A 19,192-nucleotide genomic window follows, 5' to 3' on the forward strand; every position below is an offset into this window, starting at 1 on the left:
TAACAGTACACCTAAAGGAAGTGGATAAAGAAGAACAAAGCCCAAAGTCAGTAGAAGGAAGGAAATGATAAAAATCAGAGCAGAAATAAATGAAATAGAGACTAAAAAAAATACAGAAAAAAATCAATGAAACCAAGAGCTGGTTCTTTGAAAAGATAACAAAATCGACAAACCTTTAGCTAGACTCACCAAGAAAAAAAAGAGAGAAGGTTCAAAGAAAAATCAGAAATGAAAGAGGAGAAATTACAACAGAAACATCAGAAATACAAAAGATTATAAGAGAATACTATGAAAAGCTATGTGCCAACAAATTGGATAATCTAGAAGAAATGGATAAATTCTTAGAATCATATAAACTTGCAAAACTGAATCAAGAAGAAATAGGGAATCTGAATAGACCAATCACAGTAAGGAAATAGAAACAGCAATCAAAAACCTACCACAGAATAAAAGTCCAGGACCAGATGGCTTCCCTGGTGAATTCTCCCAAACATTCAAAGAAGACTTAATACCTATCCTTCTCAAACTCTTCCAAAAAATTGAAGAGGAGGGCAAGCCTCCTAATTCATTCTATGAAGCCAACATTAACCTGATACCAAAACCAGACAAGGACAACACAAAAAAGGAAAACAACAGGCCAATATCACTGATGAAGATTGATGCAAAAATCCTCAACAAGAGGCTGGCCTCATGGCCAAGTGGTTAAGTTTGAGTGCTCTGCTTTGGGGGGCCAGGGTTTTGCTGGTTTGGATCCTGGGTGCAGACATGGCACCACTCATCAAGCCACGCTGAGGCAGTGTCCCACATAGCACAACCAGAAGGACCTACAACTAGAATATACAACTATGTACAGGGGGGCTTTGGGGAAGAAGAAGGAAAAAAAGTTAAAAAAGAAGATTGGCAACAGATGTTAGCTCACATGCTAATCTTTAAAAGAAAAATCCTCAACAAAATATGAGCAAATCAAATATAACAACACATTAACAAGATCATACACCGTGATCAAGTGGGATTCATTCCAGGAATGCAGGGATGCTTCAACATCCACAAATCAATCAACATGATACACCACATTAACAAAATGAAGAATAAAAATCACATGATCACCTCAATAGATGCAGAGACAGCATTTGACAAGATACAGCATACATTTATGATAAAAACTCTGAGTAAAATGGGTATAGAAGGAAAGTACCTCAACACAATAAAGGCCGTATATGACAAATCCACAGCTAATATTCTCAATGGAGAAAAACTGAAAGCTGTGCCTCTAAGAACAAAAACCAGACAAGGATGCCCACTTTCAGCACTCTTATTTAACATAGTATTGGAATTCTTAGCCAGAGCAATCAGGCAAGAAAAAGAAATAAAAGGGATCCAAACAGGAAAGGAAGAAGTGAAACTGTCACTATTTGCAGATGACATGATTTTATATATAGAAAATCCTAAAGAATTCACTAAAAATCTTTTAGAAATAATAAATGAATATGCTCAAGTTGCAGGATACCAAATCAACACAGAAAAATCAGTTGCATCTCTATACACTAACAATGAAGTAGCAGAAAGAAAAATTAAGAATACCCATTTCCAATTGCAACAAAAAGAATAAAATATCTAGGATTAAACTTAACTGAAGAGGTGAAAGATCTGTACACTGAAAATTATAAAACGCTGAAAGAAATTGAAGAAGACATAAAGAAATAAATCCATGCTCTTGGATTGGAAGAATTAACACAGTCAAAATGACCATACTTCCTAAAGCAATCTACAGATTCAACGCAATCCCTATCAAAGTTCCAACAACATTTTTCACAGAAATACAACAAAGAATCTTAAAATTTATATGGAACAACAGAAGACCCCAAAGAAGCAAAGGAATCCAGAGAAATAAGAACAAAGCTGGACGTATCACAATCCTTGATTTAAAAGTATACTACAAAGCTATAATAACCAAAACAGCATGGTACTGGCACAAAAACAGACACATAGATCAATGGGACAGAATCGAGTACCCAGAAATAAATCCACACATCTATGAAGAGCTGATTTTTGAGAAGGGAGCCAAGAACACACAATGGAGAAAGCAGAGTCTCTTCGATAAATGGTGTTAGAAAAACTGGACAGCTGCATGCAAAAGAATGAAAGGGGACATTATCTTACACCATGTACAAAAACAAACTCAAAATGGATCGAAGACTTGAATGTAACATCTGAAACCATGAAACTTCTAGAAGAAAACATAAAGCAGTACTCTCTTTGACATCAGTGTTAGCAGCATAATTTCAAGTACCATGTCTGAGTGGGCAAGAGAAACAACAGAAAAAATAAACAAATGGGACTACATCAAACTAAAATTTGTGCTCAGCAAAGGAAACCATCAACAAGATGAAAAGACAACCTAACAATTGAGAGAAGATATTTGCAAACCATATATCTGATACGGGTTAATATCCAAAATATACAAAGAACTCATACATCTCAACAACAAAAAAAACCTAACAACCCAATTAAACAATGGGCAAAAGATATGAACAGAGATTTCTCTAAAGAAGATATACAGATGGCCAAGAGGCACATGAAAAGATGTTGAACATCATTAACTATCGGGGAAATGCAAATCAAAACTACAATGCGCTATCACTTCACTCCCATCAGAATGGCTATAATTAACAAGACAGGAAACAGTAAGTGTTGGAGAGGATGTGGAGAGAAGGGGACCCTTATACACTACTGGTGGGAGTGCAAACTGGTGCAGTCACTATGGAAAACAGTAAGGAGACTCCTCAAAAAATTAAGAATATATCTACCATATGATACAGCTATTCCACTGTGGGGTATTTCTCCAAAGAACTTGAAAATGCAAATGCATAAAGATACATGCACGCCTACGTTCAATGCAGCATTACTCACAATAGCCAAGGCTTGGAAGCAACCGAGGTGCTCATCAAGGGACAAATGGATAAAGAAGATGTGGTATATACACACAATGGAATACTATTCAGCCATAAGAAATGATGAAATCTGGCCATTTGTGAGAACACGGATGGACCTTGAAGCTATTGTGCTAAGTGAAATAAGTCAGAGGGAGAAAATCAAATACCATATGATCTCACTCATAAGTGGAAGATAAAAACAATGACAAACAAACACAAAGAAATAGAGATTGGACTGTTGATTACCAGCGGGGAAAGGGGGAGGGTGGATGATGAAAGGGGTGATAGGGCATACGTGTGTGGTCATGGATTGTATTTAGTCTTTGGGTGGTGAACATGATGTAATGTACACAGAAATTGAAATACATAATGATATACACCTGAAATATATTCAATGTTATAAACCAATGTTACCGCAATTAAAAAAAAGGCCCTCATACTTGGGGGGGGGGGGGAGAAAGAAAGGGGTTACAAAGCAAGGAGATAAATAGGTAGACAAAATCAGAAAATTGAAGCTCTCTATCAGAACAGTTTAGCAAACACTCAAGTATAACATTAAAGCTAAAGGGAAGGAAAATATCAAAAGTAAATATAATCTCGTCATTTTAACCACAAACTCACAACACAAGATGGAATAAGTTGTGACAATAATAACTTAGAATGGGAAGAGGGAAGGCATGGAATCAGCTTAGTCCAAGGAAATAAGAGGCTATCAGAAAATGGATTATTTCATCTATGATATTTTTTATACAAATCTGATGGTAACCACTAAAAAAATAATCAGAGCAGAGACACAAATGATAAATAAAGAGAAAACTGAAAACCATCACAGAAAACGACCAAACTGAATTGGTAGTCCAAAATACACAAGACAAGAAACAAGGGAAATGCAGAAGAATTGGAAAACAATGGATAAAATGGCAGCCTTAAGCCCTCATATATCAATAATCACTCTAAATATAAATGGATTGAATTCTCCAATCAAAAGACACAGAGTGGGTGGATGGATTAAAAAACAAGACCCAACAATATGCTGCCTCCAGGAAACACATCTCAGATCTAAAGACAAACACAGGCTCAGAGTGAAGGGATGGCAAGCTAATGGCAAACAAAAGAAAGCAGGCATTGCCATACTTATATCAGACAAAGTAGACTTCAAGAAAAACAGGCAATGAGAGACAAAGAGGAGTAGTATATAATGATAAAAGGGACACTCCACCAAGAGGACATAACACTTATAAACACATATGCACCCAACATAGGAGCAACAAAGTACATAAAGCAACTATTAATAAACCCAAAAGGGGATATTAACAACACCACAATAATAGTAGGGGACCTCAACACCTCACTTACATCAGTGGATAGGTCATCCAGCCAGAAAGTCAAGAAGGAAATAGTGGATTTAGAAGAAAAACCAGACCAGATGGACTTTATAGATATATATAGAACACTCCATCCAAAAACAGCAGAATACACATTTGCCTCAAGTGCACATGGAACATTCTCAAGGATAGACCATATGCTGGCAAACATGGTAAGCCTCAACAAATTTAAGAAAATTGAAATCATATCAAGCATCTTTCCTGACCATAATACTATGAAAGTAGAAATCAACTACACAAAAAAGCTGGGAAAGTGACAAATATGTGCAGACTAAACAACATGCTACTGAACAACCAAGGGATCTTTGAAGAAATTAAAGGAGAAATCAAAAAATATCTGGAGACAAATGAAAATGAAAACACACCATACCAACTCATATGGGATGCAGCAAAAGCGGTCCTAAGAGGGAAATTCATAGCAATACAGGCCTATCTTAACAAACAAGAAAAATCCCAAATAAGCAATCTTAAACTACACCTAACAGAATTAGAAAAAGAAGAACAAACAAAGCCCAATGTCAGCAGAAGGAGGGAAATAATAAAAGTTAGAGCAGAAATAAAAGAAATTGAAAGAAAAAAACAGTAGAAAGATCAATGAAACAAAAAGCTGGTTCTTTGAGAAAATAAACAAAATTGACTCACTAAGAAAAAAAGTGAGAAGGCTCAAATAAATAAAATGCAAAATGACAGAGCAGAAATTACAATGGATACCACAGAAATACAACAGATTGTAAGAGAATACTATGAAAAATTATATGCCAACAAATTGGACAGTCTAGAAGAAATGGATAAATTCTTAGAATCATATAAACTTCCAAAACTGAACAAAGAAGAAATAGAGTAGCTGAATAGACCAAACACAAGAGATTGAAACAGTAATCAAAAACCTCCCCAAAAATAAAAGTCCAGGACCAGACGGCTTCTCTGGAGAATTCTAATAAAACATTCAAAGAAGATTTTATACCTATCCTTCTCAAACCATTCTAAAAAGTTGAAGAGGATAGAACACTTCCTAACACATTTTACGAGGCCAACATCACCCTGATTCCAAAGCCTGATGAGGACAACACAAAAAAGGAAAATTACTGGCCAATATCCCTGATGAGCATAGATGCAAAAATTCTCTACAAATATTGGTAAACCGAATACAGCAAGACATTAAAAGGATCACATACCATGATCAGTTGGGATTTATACCAGGGACACAGGGATGGTTCGATATCCACTAATCAAAACAAGACAAGGGTGCCCACTTTCACCACTCCTATTTAACCTGGTACTAGAGGTTTTGGCCAGAGCAATTAGGCAAGAAAAAGAAATAAAAGGATTCCATGAAACTCTCGCTGTTTGCAGACAATGTGATTATATATATGGAAAATGCTAAAGAATCCATCAGAAAACTATTAGAAATAATCAAAAACTACTGCAAAATTTCAGGGTACAAAATCAACTTACAAAAATCAGTTGCATTTCTGTACTCTAACAATGAACTAAGAGAAAGAGAACTCAAGAATACAATTTCATTTACAATTGTAACAAAAAGAATAAAATATATGGAATAAATTTAACCAAGAAAGTGAAAGACCTATACAATGAAAACTGTAACACATCATTGAAATAAATCAATGACATAAAGAAATGGAAAGATATTCCATGCACATGGATTAGAAGAATAAACGTTAAAATGTCCATACTACCTAAAGCAATCTACAGATTCAATGCAATCCCAATCAGAATCCCAATGACATTCTTTATGGAACTAGAACAAAGAATCCTAAAACTCATCTAGGGCAACAAGAGACCCTGAATAGCTAAGGCAATTCTGAGAAAAAAAGAACAAAGCTGGAGGCATCACAATCCCTGACTTCAAAATATATTATAAATCTATAGTAATCAAAATAGCATGGTACTGGCACAAAAACAGACACACAGATCAATGGGACAGAATCGAAGGCCCAGAAATAAAAACACACTCATATAAATATGAGAAGTATGATATGATATGATACTGAGTATGATATGATATGATACTTAACATGATATATGATATGATACTGAGTATGATATGCAGAGAGAGCTGGGGGAAAGCTTGGCACAATAACAGCAGAGGACAGAGTTTTGAGACAGCTAGAGAGAACCCAGAATGGAAAGAGTAGGAAAGGAGGGAGTAGAACTCTCTGGAAAATCATGAAGAGCAGAAATAAATGACGATTTTAAATGATTTTCAGGAAGGATAGAGGAGAGAGGAGGAGAAGCATGAAAGGCAGAAAGCAGGCTGCGTATCCAGGACAAAGAAGAAATATTTAAAGACATTTCTGAGGAGAGTATACAGGAAACGCTATTAAGCTGGGTCTAACAGTTTGAATCCAAAGCTGAAAATTAAGGAACTCTCACCCAATCCTCCCATTTAAAGGAACAAGAGAGCCAAGATGAAGAAAAAGAGAAAGTAGGAAGAGAGGGAGGGAGTTGTGAGGAAAGGGGACAGGTATCATGTATTCCTGATCAGAGTGTGTCTTCAGGTTAAAGACATTAATAATTAACATCAATCAAACAACCATTATACACAAAGGCACTGTTTTAAAGGCTTAAGATTATCTCATTTAGTCATCCAACAACCCTATGAGGTTATTTCCATTTTAAAAATTAACAAAGTTAGGAACCAGGCAATCTGGTCTCAAAGCCCACATTTTGACTAGGACCCTAAAGCATCAGAACTAGATGAGGAGGCAATCAACCCAGAACACAGTGATTCAGACAATGTCCAAGGGAAGCTGATTGCTATTTCAATCTTCTGTAAATTCTTGTGAGCCACTCACATTTGTAGTTTTTCCATTTGAATTATGGGTATCCTGTTTAAAATAGAGGTGTGGGTAGCATATAAGGATGGAATGGATGAAAGGACAATGACCCCCTCTGTTTTACTTGGACTGCTTTCTGTACTGGCCCTGACACATCTTGGTCTCATTCTTAGGGCTTTCCTTCAAGTTGGTTCCTATCTAAGATTCTTTTCCTTTCCCCTTTCATCCACCAAACTTTACCCAACCTCAAAGATCCACTTCTCCTTTCCTAATCTCGACAATTCCAAATTCTTTACTAGATAACTGAGTAGTTGCATTTATCAAAAAATTCAGTGAAGTGATGTCAGAAATCCACTTAAATTTCTTTTAGTAAGGGAAATTCCTTACTGGTAACGGCAGTTTTGTTATTTCCCCGTTTAGGAATACAATTCAAGATGCTTCTACTGAGTGTCTATTATGTCCAAGAACCTAGAGTGTGAAGTGGAGGAATCCTTCTTGTTTCGGTATGGTAGAGTGAAAAAGCAGAGCACCTGGAGTCAGCCTTGGGTTTAAATGCCTTCCACTTGCTACCTGTGTAGTCTTGGAAAATTATTTAACTCCTACGAGTTGTGTTTCCTCTTTTATAAAACATGTTCTTAGGACAGCTGTAAAAATTAAATATGAGATAAGAGATAGGAAAGTGTCTGGCCCACAGGAAGTGTATAATAAATGTTCCTTTTCTCCCTCTCATTTCTCTGAAGCTAGGATCTTCCTGCTTCCTGAATTCTACTAGCTTTTCCAAGCTTTTCAAGAAACAAGCATCTCATTAAAATCTCTGATCTACTTCTGAAAATACAAGGTCAGATGCCATCTTGCCTGTTATGTCAAAAACTGATCCTGGTATTGGTCCATGTTGTTTAAACAGTTGGCCCAATAAACAATTTGGACCATTCTGACAAAATATTCTAATTCACTACCCCATTCAATTCTGCAAGATGATTTAACACCTCCATTCTACAGATAGATTCTCTAGAGACTTCCATTGTAGTACTAATGCAAAGGAATAATTTTAGGGCGTTTCAAACTGGTAAGGAAGTTATGTGGACAACCCAACTAGGATAGACAAAAAAGACAAAGAAATGCCAAAAGAAAAAGATACACTTGTTTTAAAACACTTGTGTCTTAAAAGCTTGCGTTAACATTTATATCATCTCTAACTGAAAAAGAAAAATTTCAAAACATACTCGTCCAAATCCTGTTTTGGGATGCCACAGTGCTGATCTAATAGGCACGCAACCCACTTCCAGATTTCAGTCAGTGGGATGGTCTTATATCAAGATCAACTGCTAAGCCCCTTGGCAGGTTCATCCTTTACTTGAGGCATCTGTTTACAAAAACTCCTTCCATAGAGACAAGTCTAGAAAGTGCACATGGCCATGGTACCTACTATGCTGGTCCAGGCTCTTCTTGATGGTTACAAACCACAGGTTAGCAGGAGAAAAGGTTCTACCTGAAGGATGTTTAGTTAGCATAGAAAATATTTATGAATTACACTCAACTCCCTTTTATTTACCATGAAATTATAGGAGCTAAATTCCATGGCTTAATTATGACTTTCCTTGAAATTCTCAACACTTCTCTATAGATCTTTTGTTTCTTGACACATCTCCTCTTTTAAAACTTCCCTTTCTTGTACTAGTAATGCTGATATTAAAGCTAACAGCTAATTCTATGCTCTTGGATTCAATGTAAACTTTATTGTTTCTTCTCTGGATTTCATGAATTCAGAAGTTAATTCAATTTACATTTACTGAGGGCCTAAAGTATACTAGGCATTGTTACAGATGATGGGAATACAAAAGTACATATATTAAAGTCCCTGTCCTCATGGGGGCCTGTACTCTACTGTAAGGGAAAAAAGGTAAAAAGAAAACTCAAAGGGAGGGAGAGAGGCAGGGATACATTTCACATGGATTTTCTATAACCCGAAGGGAGAGAGAAGATGACCCGGTCACTTTTTCTGAGTGGAAGTAACACCTGCTTCACACTGTGTGTCTTAGGAGGGTTGCTTGGCAGCAACGAATTCTTTCAAAGGAAGTTTCAGTGACTAAATTCCTTTTACAGGGAATTTCTTTATAAAATTCAAGGTATTTTTCCGAAGGGAAAAAATTCCTCAACATATAGATTAATCTTTTGGAGAAGAAAAGGGAGATAAAATCATCAATATGTCTTGGATATCTCTTTCACTGTCATCTCTTTCCAGACCATAGAAATGCCTAGGGACCTTAAAGTTACAACTTCCAAACCTTTTTTTTTGTACGCTTACCTATAAAATGAGGGCACTAGGCTAGATACTAACAATAATAATAAGTGACATTTATTGAAAGATTACTATTCCCAAGAGATGGATTCAAGTTAACCATGACAAGAGCAACAACAACAAATAATAACAGCACAGACAGAGCACTTTCTGGTAGAAGGCCCTGTTCAAAGCATTTTCCATATAGTAACTTAATAATCTTTCCAACAACATATGAAGTAGGCACTATTAATAAGCCCATTTTTATAAAAAAAAATAGAGTTTAGAGATTAAGTTACTTTCCCAAGGCCACAGAGTAGGTAGAGGAGTCTAGATTCAAAGCTGGGCGGTCTGCCTCCAGAGTTCATGCCTGATTCTCATCTGATTCTCACAACCTCATTTTAAAGATGAAGAAACTGAAGTACAGAGAGATTAAATACCCCGTCCAAAGGCACAAGCCAGTAAGTGGTGGTGTCAGGATTTGACCATGGGCATTCTGCTCCAAAGTCTAGACACCTAACCATTACGCTCTACACTTCTGATGAAATGGCCGAGACCCCTTTCAGCTCTATACTTCCACGATTCTCTTCCTGTCTGAGTACTGATTATATCTAACAAGGCTCATACTTTGCTAGTATATATGGTGTTCTAAAAAACTTTTTTAGATGGGAAACATTATTTATGTTCTTAAGTTTGATAAGGTAAATCATCACTTTCAAAAGTTTGAAATTTTGTTAAGAAAATCTGTTCTCTGTAGAATTAGCAAGGAAACAAGTAAAGGAAACTGGATAGCAAGTCAAGACTTCCTAGATGTTTTAGGGGTCACTCACGCATTTCTTTAGCTAAGATTCTTATGGTATAATGATATTTATAGCACATTTTAGAAGATTTGAAATACGCTATCATATAAACTCCAGCTATGTCCAGCTAATGCCAACTGCACTGTGTTAAACCAATGGCAGTTAATATTTTAGTGCAGTAAGCTCAACAGTGAAGTAACTGGAAAAATCAAAATCAGTGACATTTGAACTCTTACTAGGAGTTATTCTTTTATGGGAGAAGAGAAAGGAAAATGCAGCCTTCAGGAACAAGTCCATGTGAAGGATTTGTTCATTTTTCAGTCTCCTGGCAAAGTTACCTATGGGCCTTGTTTCCTAGAACACTAACAGGTTTCTTCTAATTGGCTAGAAAAAGGGTGTACAAACAAAATACGATGCTGTTCATGTGTGTGTGTGTGGGGGACGCTTCCTGCTAAGGCATGCCAAGAAGCTCCTATGTTTTGCCAAAATAGACAAGGCAGGTTCGTTTAGAAGGAGGAGACTGGTAAACTACATTCAACTACTGTATGGCCCCCACATGCTTCGTGATGACAAATAACTACCCTTGTAGGGTGTAGTGTAAAGGGAATTAGCACACTAATTTTCTCAGCTTTGGCTTTGTCTGGCATGCAACATTCTAACCCAAAGAACTTTTTGGTCGGTATTGTGCATTTCACATTCTTTCACACCCTCAGGATAAAGTCATTTGGAAAGCTTCCCATCTTCACCGCATATGCCCCTTTCCACAACTTACCTCATCATCCTTCTTGGCTGTGTTTGCCAGTGAGAGGTCTACACATGTCCACATCATTTTAAGAAGTATAACACCAAGACATAGACTTTTCAGGGAGAACTGACTCCAAAAGAGTGAGATCACCAATAAGCATGGGCAGTGAATCCAGGAGCGCAAGGCCACCAATATGTGTGAACTTATTAATCATAATTATTATTTTTTTCTAAGAAAAAGATTTCCTTAGTCAAACCTCCAGGGCATCAGATCAAAGAGGGTTAGTGCCACAGCTGGACTATATTTTCCAGCCAATTGGCCTGGAAAGGAGAATCTAGACAGTGTCCTGGCGACTGTTTAAGACAGCGGCAATCCACAAAAGAGAAGAAAAAGAATTCTTTAGATGAACTTTTTAAAAAGTCTTCCTTTACTTCTCCTTACTTTTTTTTTTTTTTTTTAAAGATTTTATTTTTTCCTTTTTCTCCCCAAAGCCCCCCGGTACATAGTTGTGTATTCTTCGTTGTGGGTTCCTCTAGTTGTGGCATGTGGGACGCTGCCTCAGCGTGGTCTGACGAGCAGTGCCATGTCCGCGCCCAGGATTCGAACCGACGAAACACTGGGCCGCCTGCAGCGGAGCGCGCGAACTTAACCACTCGGCCACGGGGCCAGCCCCAACTTCTCCTTACTTTTATGGACAGTTTGAGAATAATGTCGAAGCCCCGGGGGATGCTCTAGGTAGGCACTCTATAAGAATTACTGACTCTGACAATTCCTATATAGATAGGAATTGTCATTCCTATATAGATAGATATTCCTATATAGACAGAAACAAAAGGTTTTAATTCAAAGTACAAGATTTTTTTAAAAAAGACTATATATTTATAATTAATTATCATAAAAAGCATATCCCAAACCTACTGGCAGAGTATTTGATCAATTTTCTATTTCCAGTTTGATGTAAGTCACTAAGAACCTTACCAGGACACTGTAAAATCAAGCTAGATAGGGTAGCTTATTAATAAAATCACAATAGGAGAAATTTAGTTACATGCCCTGGAAGTTCTCCCAAAAATGTATAAAAAGAAATTATAAAAGTGACTATTAACACACAACGAGAAAAAAAGCCACAAAACCCAAACCCCACTAAGTCAGAAGCATAGCAATACACACAGGAATCGTGAAAATGAGAAAACAGAAAGCACACAAAAGGATTTTATGAATTACAGAGAAACAAGATGTGAGAATGATTGTGTAAAAAAAAAATTGAAGCAGATAAACAAAAAGCATTTCTATAGTTAAGGAAAGCTGTTTCTCACCGTTCTGAACAAAATGGCTGAGCTAAGAGCCTCTGATTGGCTATGCCCATATACCCTCCTCCTCATCCTATGGGGAGAGATGACAAAGGGAACGTGCCCCAGAGCAGCATGGGAATGAAAAAGATTTGGTTAGTATTTAAAACAAAGACATAAGCATAATGTAGTAGAAGAAAATGGTCTCTAATTTCTTGACTCTTTATTTTAGATTTTAATTCCCTAAACTACCAAAATTAGTAATTAGTTTGTCATTACATTTCTCCTCTTCCTATCTTTCCAAGATGCTTCCTCTATCCCAGGGCTGGATCTGGGCAAAATGATCAAGTTGGAGGCGTTTCTTTATTTTTTGCCTTTTCTTCAACCCTTCTCCATTTCTGTTTGCTTCCCACTACTCCCAGGCATCCATTTCCTTGTATTTATTACCAAAACCTGTTTCAAGGAAAGGATCTAATACTCATCATATATACACTGGCATAAATTTAATTCTAAACATCAGGAGGCAGGCGGAGAAAACAAAATGATCTCTTGCCAAGGAAAGACTGCTGACATGAGGCAGACAGCTCTCCATTTTGCCTACATTAAAGACTGGTACTGTTTTCCCTTGAAAATATAACGCTTGCCTCAACTGCTTAGTAAATGTCATCAGACTATGACAATACCTTCTGAATCTCAGAAAAAACTACCATTTGGATATCACTGCCGCTTTCATCTGCAATATTTCTTCTTCCTCTCCTAAGACAACACCATGGCTATCATTTAGTGGAGATGTTTAGTGAGGGCGTTCCCCAGACTCTTTAGTCATATGGATGTAATTACTTATTATCACTTTTTTCCCTCAGCCACATATTTTAAGATTGAGTGTGATGGAGATGTTGAAATCTGATTTTTGGCAATGGGATATGAGGTAATCCGGTCACCGCTCTCCCCATCCATCATTTTCAAGATCTTGGGAGAGTTCCCTTCTTCCAAAAAACTGGAGTTGAATACGGTTCCCTTCAGACTCATCAATGCCTCTTTGGCATTGATGAGAAGTTGAAGGCAACAGTCTTCCTTGAGAATGACATATTCTGGAGGGATCCACCAAGGAAGTGGGAGTGAAGAAACTAAGTTTCAATCTTCACCTTTAATAGGTGATGAGCAGAGATTTTAAAATTTGCAATTAAACAATAATTACCTCTATATTGAGTTGTGTCTCACTAAGCTTACAAGGGAAGAGTCTTGTTTTTCTAATAAGGCACTGTTTCTTTAATAAGGAAAACAGGACAGTTACAAATTAGTATGTATCTCTGAGAAGATTAAATTTTTTTCTCAACCCAATTCAAAGATTCTTTATTGTCCTCAGATCTTTTGACTATCTCCTCTTAAAATATTCATAATCATCCCTCACCTTCCTATATAGAAAATGAATCTGTATTTCAAAAAAAAGTGAAGGAATTTTCAGAAACTCATTTTTATTCTTCTAACTTATACCCCAGAATTTGTAACATGCTAGTACAAAATACATCAAATAAAAGCATGTTGTTCTTATAAAACCCTCAGGAGCAGTCTCACCTGGTCTGGGGAGGGCTTACGGTGGGTCTGATTGGAGTGGGAGGATTTGAAGTGGTCATCCTCGTAGTTGTCGGCCATTAACTTCATTCGATTTTGTGTCTAAGAGGAAATGATTCATAAGGTTAAGTTTAGATAACATTTCTTGACAAATACCTTAAGAACATCATAAGAAAAGCTAAAACTAATCCTGTCTAAAATAAAATAAATTAGCCATAGGATTTCTGAAGATATTTGGGGAAAAAGTGTAGGTACTCCTATGGACTGAACTGTGTCGTGACCCAACCCCCCCAATTCATGGTGAAGCCCTAATCCCCAGAGTGACGGTGTCTGGAGATCAGAGTTTTTAGGAGGTAATTAAGGTTAAATGAAGTCATAAAGGTGGGCCCTAATCCAATAGGACCGTGGCCTTGTAAGAAGAGGAAGAGAGGGATCATTCTCTCTCTGCATGTGAGGATGCAGTGAGAAGGCAGCTTCTGCAAGCCAGAAAGAGGGCCCTCACCAGGAACCGACCCATCTGGCTCTGAGATCTTGGACGTCCAAGCCTCCAGAACTGTGAGAAGATAAGTTTCTGTTGTTTAAGCCATCCTGTCTGTAGCATTTTGTTATGGTGGCCCAAGCAAGCTAAGACAGACACTGAAATTGGGACAGGAATTCTGGGTGGAGAAGTCATCTCCCCAAATTAAACCGTTTATGCAGTGCTTTTATTTTTAAAGTAAAGACTGGATTATACTATACATAGGCTAGGACTCTGTAACTCCATTTTTTCACATTAATATATTGGACTCATCTTTGAGTGTTGTTAAATAACAACTACTTAGTCTTTTTAACAACGATTCCATTTTGGGGGATGTTATATAACATATAGATCATAAATGTTGGGGAAAAAGGTTATGATTATCTATAAATGAAATAATTACATACTCAGAAAATCCAAGAGAATCAACTGAAAAATTATTACAACTTATAATAAAGTGATCATAAAGAAGTCACATATACAAAATTCAATAGTTTACAATTTAGGTTTTGAAAACAAGTCAAAGATTCTGAAATCCTTCTCCCCAACCCTAGGATAGAAGAGGATTATTACCCCATTGCCTTTTCTCTATGTTTACCAAAAAGGAGGACTGGATTAGTGATTCTGCGTGACCGGTTAATTTAAGCCCTGAATAAAGGAATTTACATATATATACATATGTATAAAACATTTCAGAGAATTCACTTTGCAGAGCAAACAATTCAGAAAATGCAGGTTACACTATGCATAAAATAAAATAGGAATATATATTGCACTAATAAAATATTGTTAAAATTTGAAGTTTTAAGAACACTAAAAATAAACTTGCTAACATTGTATAATTTAAAATGTTCACTGTAGATAATCTGAAAAATAAAAAGAAAAATCACCTGTAAATCCTTCTAATCAGTGATAATCATTGTTAATATTGAATTGTATCTATTCAGCCTCTTCCCCATGGAAGTAAAAAGTGGCATGCTCTTCTGATTTATCCCCTAATCTGCTACATTGTGGTATTTTTAAAATTACTGTATCTTACAGTATATTTTGACATGCGGTAGGAGGACATGCTGTCCTTCCCCTCCACCAATTCTGCGTTGTCAAAATTTGACTGGGTATCTTTAAAACATTTTCTTTCTTAGATGAAATAAAAATATTTTGTCTAGTTCCATAAAAAAGCTTACAGAGATTTTTCTTTGGTATTTTTTTCATGTAATGACGCCTAAGTAAGGGCTTTGGAGCCAAAATCGCTTGGGTCTGAATTTTAGTTCTGCCTCTTACCAGCTATCTAAGCTCGGGCAAACTACTGAAACGCTCTGCGCCTCAGTTTCCTCACCTCTGAAATGAGGATAACAATCCTTCCTCCCCATGGTTGTGGGGATTAACCAACTGAGTTAATACAAGCACTTACAAAGGTGCCTGACACAAAATCTATACCCAATAAATTTTAGCTGTCACCATCATTAGGAATGTTTTTTTCCAGGTCATTAAATATTATTCTAAAATCTAATTTTAACTGGCTGCATCGTATTCAGTTGAATGGATTTTTAATTAGTCTCATATTGTTGGGCATTTAGGTTCTTAACATTTTCATCTAATAATATCTGTACATCTCTAAGCCAGTTCCTCCTTCCAGTATATAACGATAACAAAGAAAATACTTATCAAAAAATTGTCTGTGATATCAAATTTCTCTTTTCTGAGATGACTTACAGCGACTTCAAAAATATGTAGGGTAATTTTTCTTATGTCACATGATATTGCATGACAAATGGAAAGTCTTCCACAAAGCAGCTCTTGGGAAAGAGGGAAGCAGAGCAGACAGGGAAAAGAGGTGTACCCAGAAAGTGAAGAGGGCATCTGCAAGTCACTCCGTGGTTAAGAAACTTTCCCATCTTGACTGTAATAGGAACATGCAGTGAAAGTATATTATTTTCTTAGAACATGACACAATCTTTAATACCTGATACCTCCTGTAAGTTTAAAAACCTAAAAAGAAGTACTAATAAAGCACACACAAATCCAGTTTCAAGGCAGAATGTGTTTCAAGTACTTTTTAGGAATGAGCATGAAATCCTCTCAAAGGAATGGATCACAGTAAACAGATAAGACCAAAGATGACCTATTTGATCCATGTAAACGAATGAAGGAATAGTCATAAGACCTTACTTCTCCATTTCTAAAAGACATGAAGATCTTCAAAGTTTAGTGTTACCAGGTCTAGTATTCAGAAATTTGGTGTGAAGTGTGTTTCCTTGCATAGTCATGAAATTGAGCACTGAATATCTGAGAGCTCACAGAGCATTAGAGAGCACACAGATTGTATAAATGACTCTCTGATCCTAAGGAGCTCTTGCACTACGCTCTTGTTAAGATAAGACCAAGAAGCAAAAGGAGTAGGTCCTTCATGTTTTACTGACATGAAAGGTACTTCATATCCAAATATTGTCCTTCTGGAACCATGCCACGTGTTATGTGCAGATAGTTGAACTCCCCTGGTCCCAATGACATAAGGAATAACAGGGCCTGAACAAAGGAAGGAAAAAAAAAAAAGAAGAAAGGAAGAAACTTGCTGAAATAAACTTCTTTAGCTGTAAATACATCTCTATGTGTATAGGTATACATACCCTCCCCGAGGAAAGGAAGTTCATTGTTTATTCTGATAATTTTTGCTTCTAAGATTAAGATGTCAATGCCCAAACAAGGTATATAGAAACCATATTTCACAGAAAAATACGCAGTTAAGCTAAGAAACAGTATGTGTTAGTGATCTGAACCCAGGTATTAGAAGAAATAGTTTGAATTCCAGGCAGAGTTATCTGGTTGTTTACTGATCTTTGCTTTTAAGTTTGTGATAATGCTATTAAACTACCTAAATAAGTTTTAGAAATAATAATAGTTAGAAATATCCTGAATTTTTTCTGAATTATTCTGAATATTTTGAAATATTTTAGAAAACATACAAATAAATCATAACCTTAACTAATTTGGGTTATTTCCAACTATAATTATCTTTAAGAAAGTATTAAAATTATTTCCACATATATTTGTCAAATCTTGGAAATAATTTATTATAGTGAATTTTAATTTGTTATATTGGTATTTGATATACAAAATGAAAAAAAGAATAATCTATATCAATTTCAGTTAAGTGGTCAGATTCAGCATTGGTTATAAATTGAACAAAATCTCAACATATTATCTTTGAGCTTTATTTTAAACTTCAATTCATGAAAAAATATAAATTAGTCATTAATCATTCTTGAGTTGTTCTATGTGTTTGTCTTTTTATACACACTTAACTGAAGCTTATCTTTCTAGCTAGGAAGTTCCTTTTCCATTGGTTGAAGCTTTGGGAAGAACTCACGTGAAGCAGTGGGGTAGAGGGGACAGAAACAAGATTAGAAGAAATAACTGTGCTGAATTTAGCCTAACAGCTGCCACAGACAGATCACCTGTATATGCTGTTTTATTTTCTCAAATGGACGGTAAGCTCTATAATAGAAAAGTACGTCTTCTACTGATTTTGTTTTGATTTATAAATAAATCAGTTTGGTAGTTTAATTTTGGTCCTGATTAGTATTTTTAGTTTACTGATGAAATCTTGAAACGTATTATCCTGCAAATACTTTCTATTATGCACCAAGAAAAAAGAAACCATAAAGGATCTCAGCTGTAGCAACTCAAAAGCTGACCATCCCCCACCACCGTTGCCATATTATTTTAAAAAACTTAATTATTATTATGACTTTGAAGATTTTCGTACATTTATATGGTACAAGAGTTTGCAACAGTGAAAGTCGGTCTACCTTCTACTCTTCATAGTTCCTCTCAAAAGAGCTACCAGTTGCCAGTTTCTTGTGTGTATTTCCAAAGATTTCCTGACATCCCGTGGTTACATAAGTGTGCACACACACATGCACAAAAAGACTTTTCTGTCCAACAAATGGTAGCAGACTCTATTCACCATTCTGGGCTATTTTTTTCTAGCAAACTAGATCTTGAGGAGCCTTCCACATCAGTAAATAAAGAGCTGCCTCATTCTCTCTGCTGATTTGCTGATGCACATTTAGATTATTTCTAGTGTTTTGCTCTTACAAACAATGCTGTAAAGAATGATCTTGTACATATGAAAAACTGACAAATTTTAATTGTCAAAACTAAGCATCATTATGTTATATATCATTCTTTCCCCAAGTAACAGCTTTTCTCCTAAGGTAAAAAGCCTAAATTTGTCTGGTTATATGGCTGGAATGGTTAGAAAGTCCACGTCCCAAAGACACATACCTGGTTTCACAGAATGGTAAAGAGGGGTGAGAATGCATAAGAACATCCGTATGTCTAGTGGACTTTTACTTAATTTAAATAAAGAACAATGAAAAATGTAAACACTAAAAAATATATAAAGCTGTTAGAAAAATTTTATTCCTATTTGATATGGAAAAGTCAAATATATAAAAATATGGTATTTGTATCCACTTTAGTATTTCTAAGTCTTATGGAAATAATGACATGTGCATATATATTCTCATTATTTGGAAAACATCTAAGAGTTATAGTTGCAGGCTCTGTTTATCAGCCTAAAAAGGTTTCTTAATCCTTCAATAGCGACCTAAAGAGATATCAGACTAAATCACTGTTAAAATTGTTATACTTGTGACAAACACGAATATTATAAAGGTAGTTTGTGAGGCTCCTTGTGAATAAGAAGTTGTGCTTCCAAACCGTTCAATTATTTCCTTTACTTTGTTTCCTGTGATCAGTGTCACATCTTCATAATGAAGAATCACAAAGACGACAGCATTATGTCAAACACATCACCCTGCAGGGAGCACTGTGAGCTCTCCTTCCCTTCCTCAGGTCTTCTCACCATTC

General features: G+C 36.1%; 1 protein-coding gene across 16 annotated transcripts in view; it reads right to left on the reverse strand.

The window, feature by feature from the left end:
• The window catches only part of ERC1 (ELKS/RAB6-interacting/CAST family member 1), a 526,143-nt gene that overhangs the window by 74,133 nt on the left and 432,818 nt on the right, over positions 1–19,192 (reverse strand). For 14 of the 16 annotated variants that reach the window (XM_070494769.1, XM_070494777.1, XM_044756381.2 and 11 more), the window contains one exon: positions 13,804–13,902. In XM_070494769.1, the coding sequence (XP_070350870.1) occupies positions 13,804–13,902 (99 nt within the window). Of the gene's footprint in view, positions 1–12,255; positions 12,323–13,803; positions 13,903–19,192 lie in introns of all 16 variants that reach the window. The other 2 variants (XR_011497049.1, XR_011497048.1) reach the window with 1 other exon arrangement.

The sequence above is a fragment of the Equus asinus genome, chromosome 22 (assembly GCF_041296235.1).
Source record: "Equus asinus isolate D_3611 breed Donkey chromosome 22, EquAss-T2T_v2, whole genome shotgun sequence".
NCBI classification, from domain to species: domain Eukaryota; kingdom Metazoa; phylum Chordata; class Mammalia; order Perissodactyla; family Equidae; genus Equus; species Equus asinus.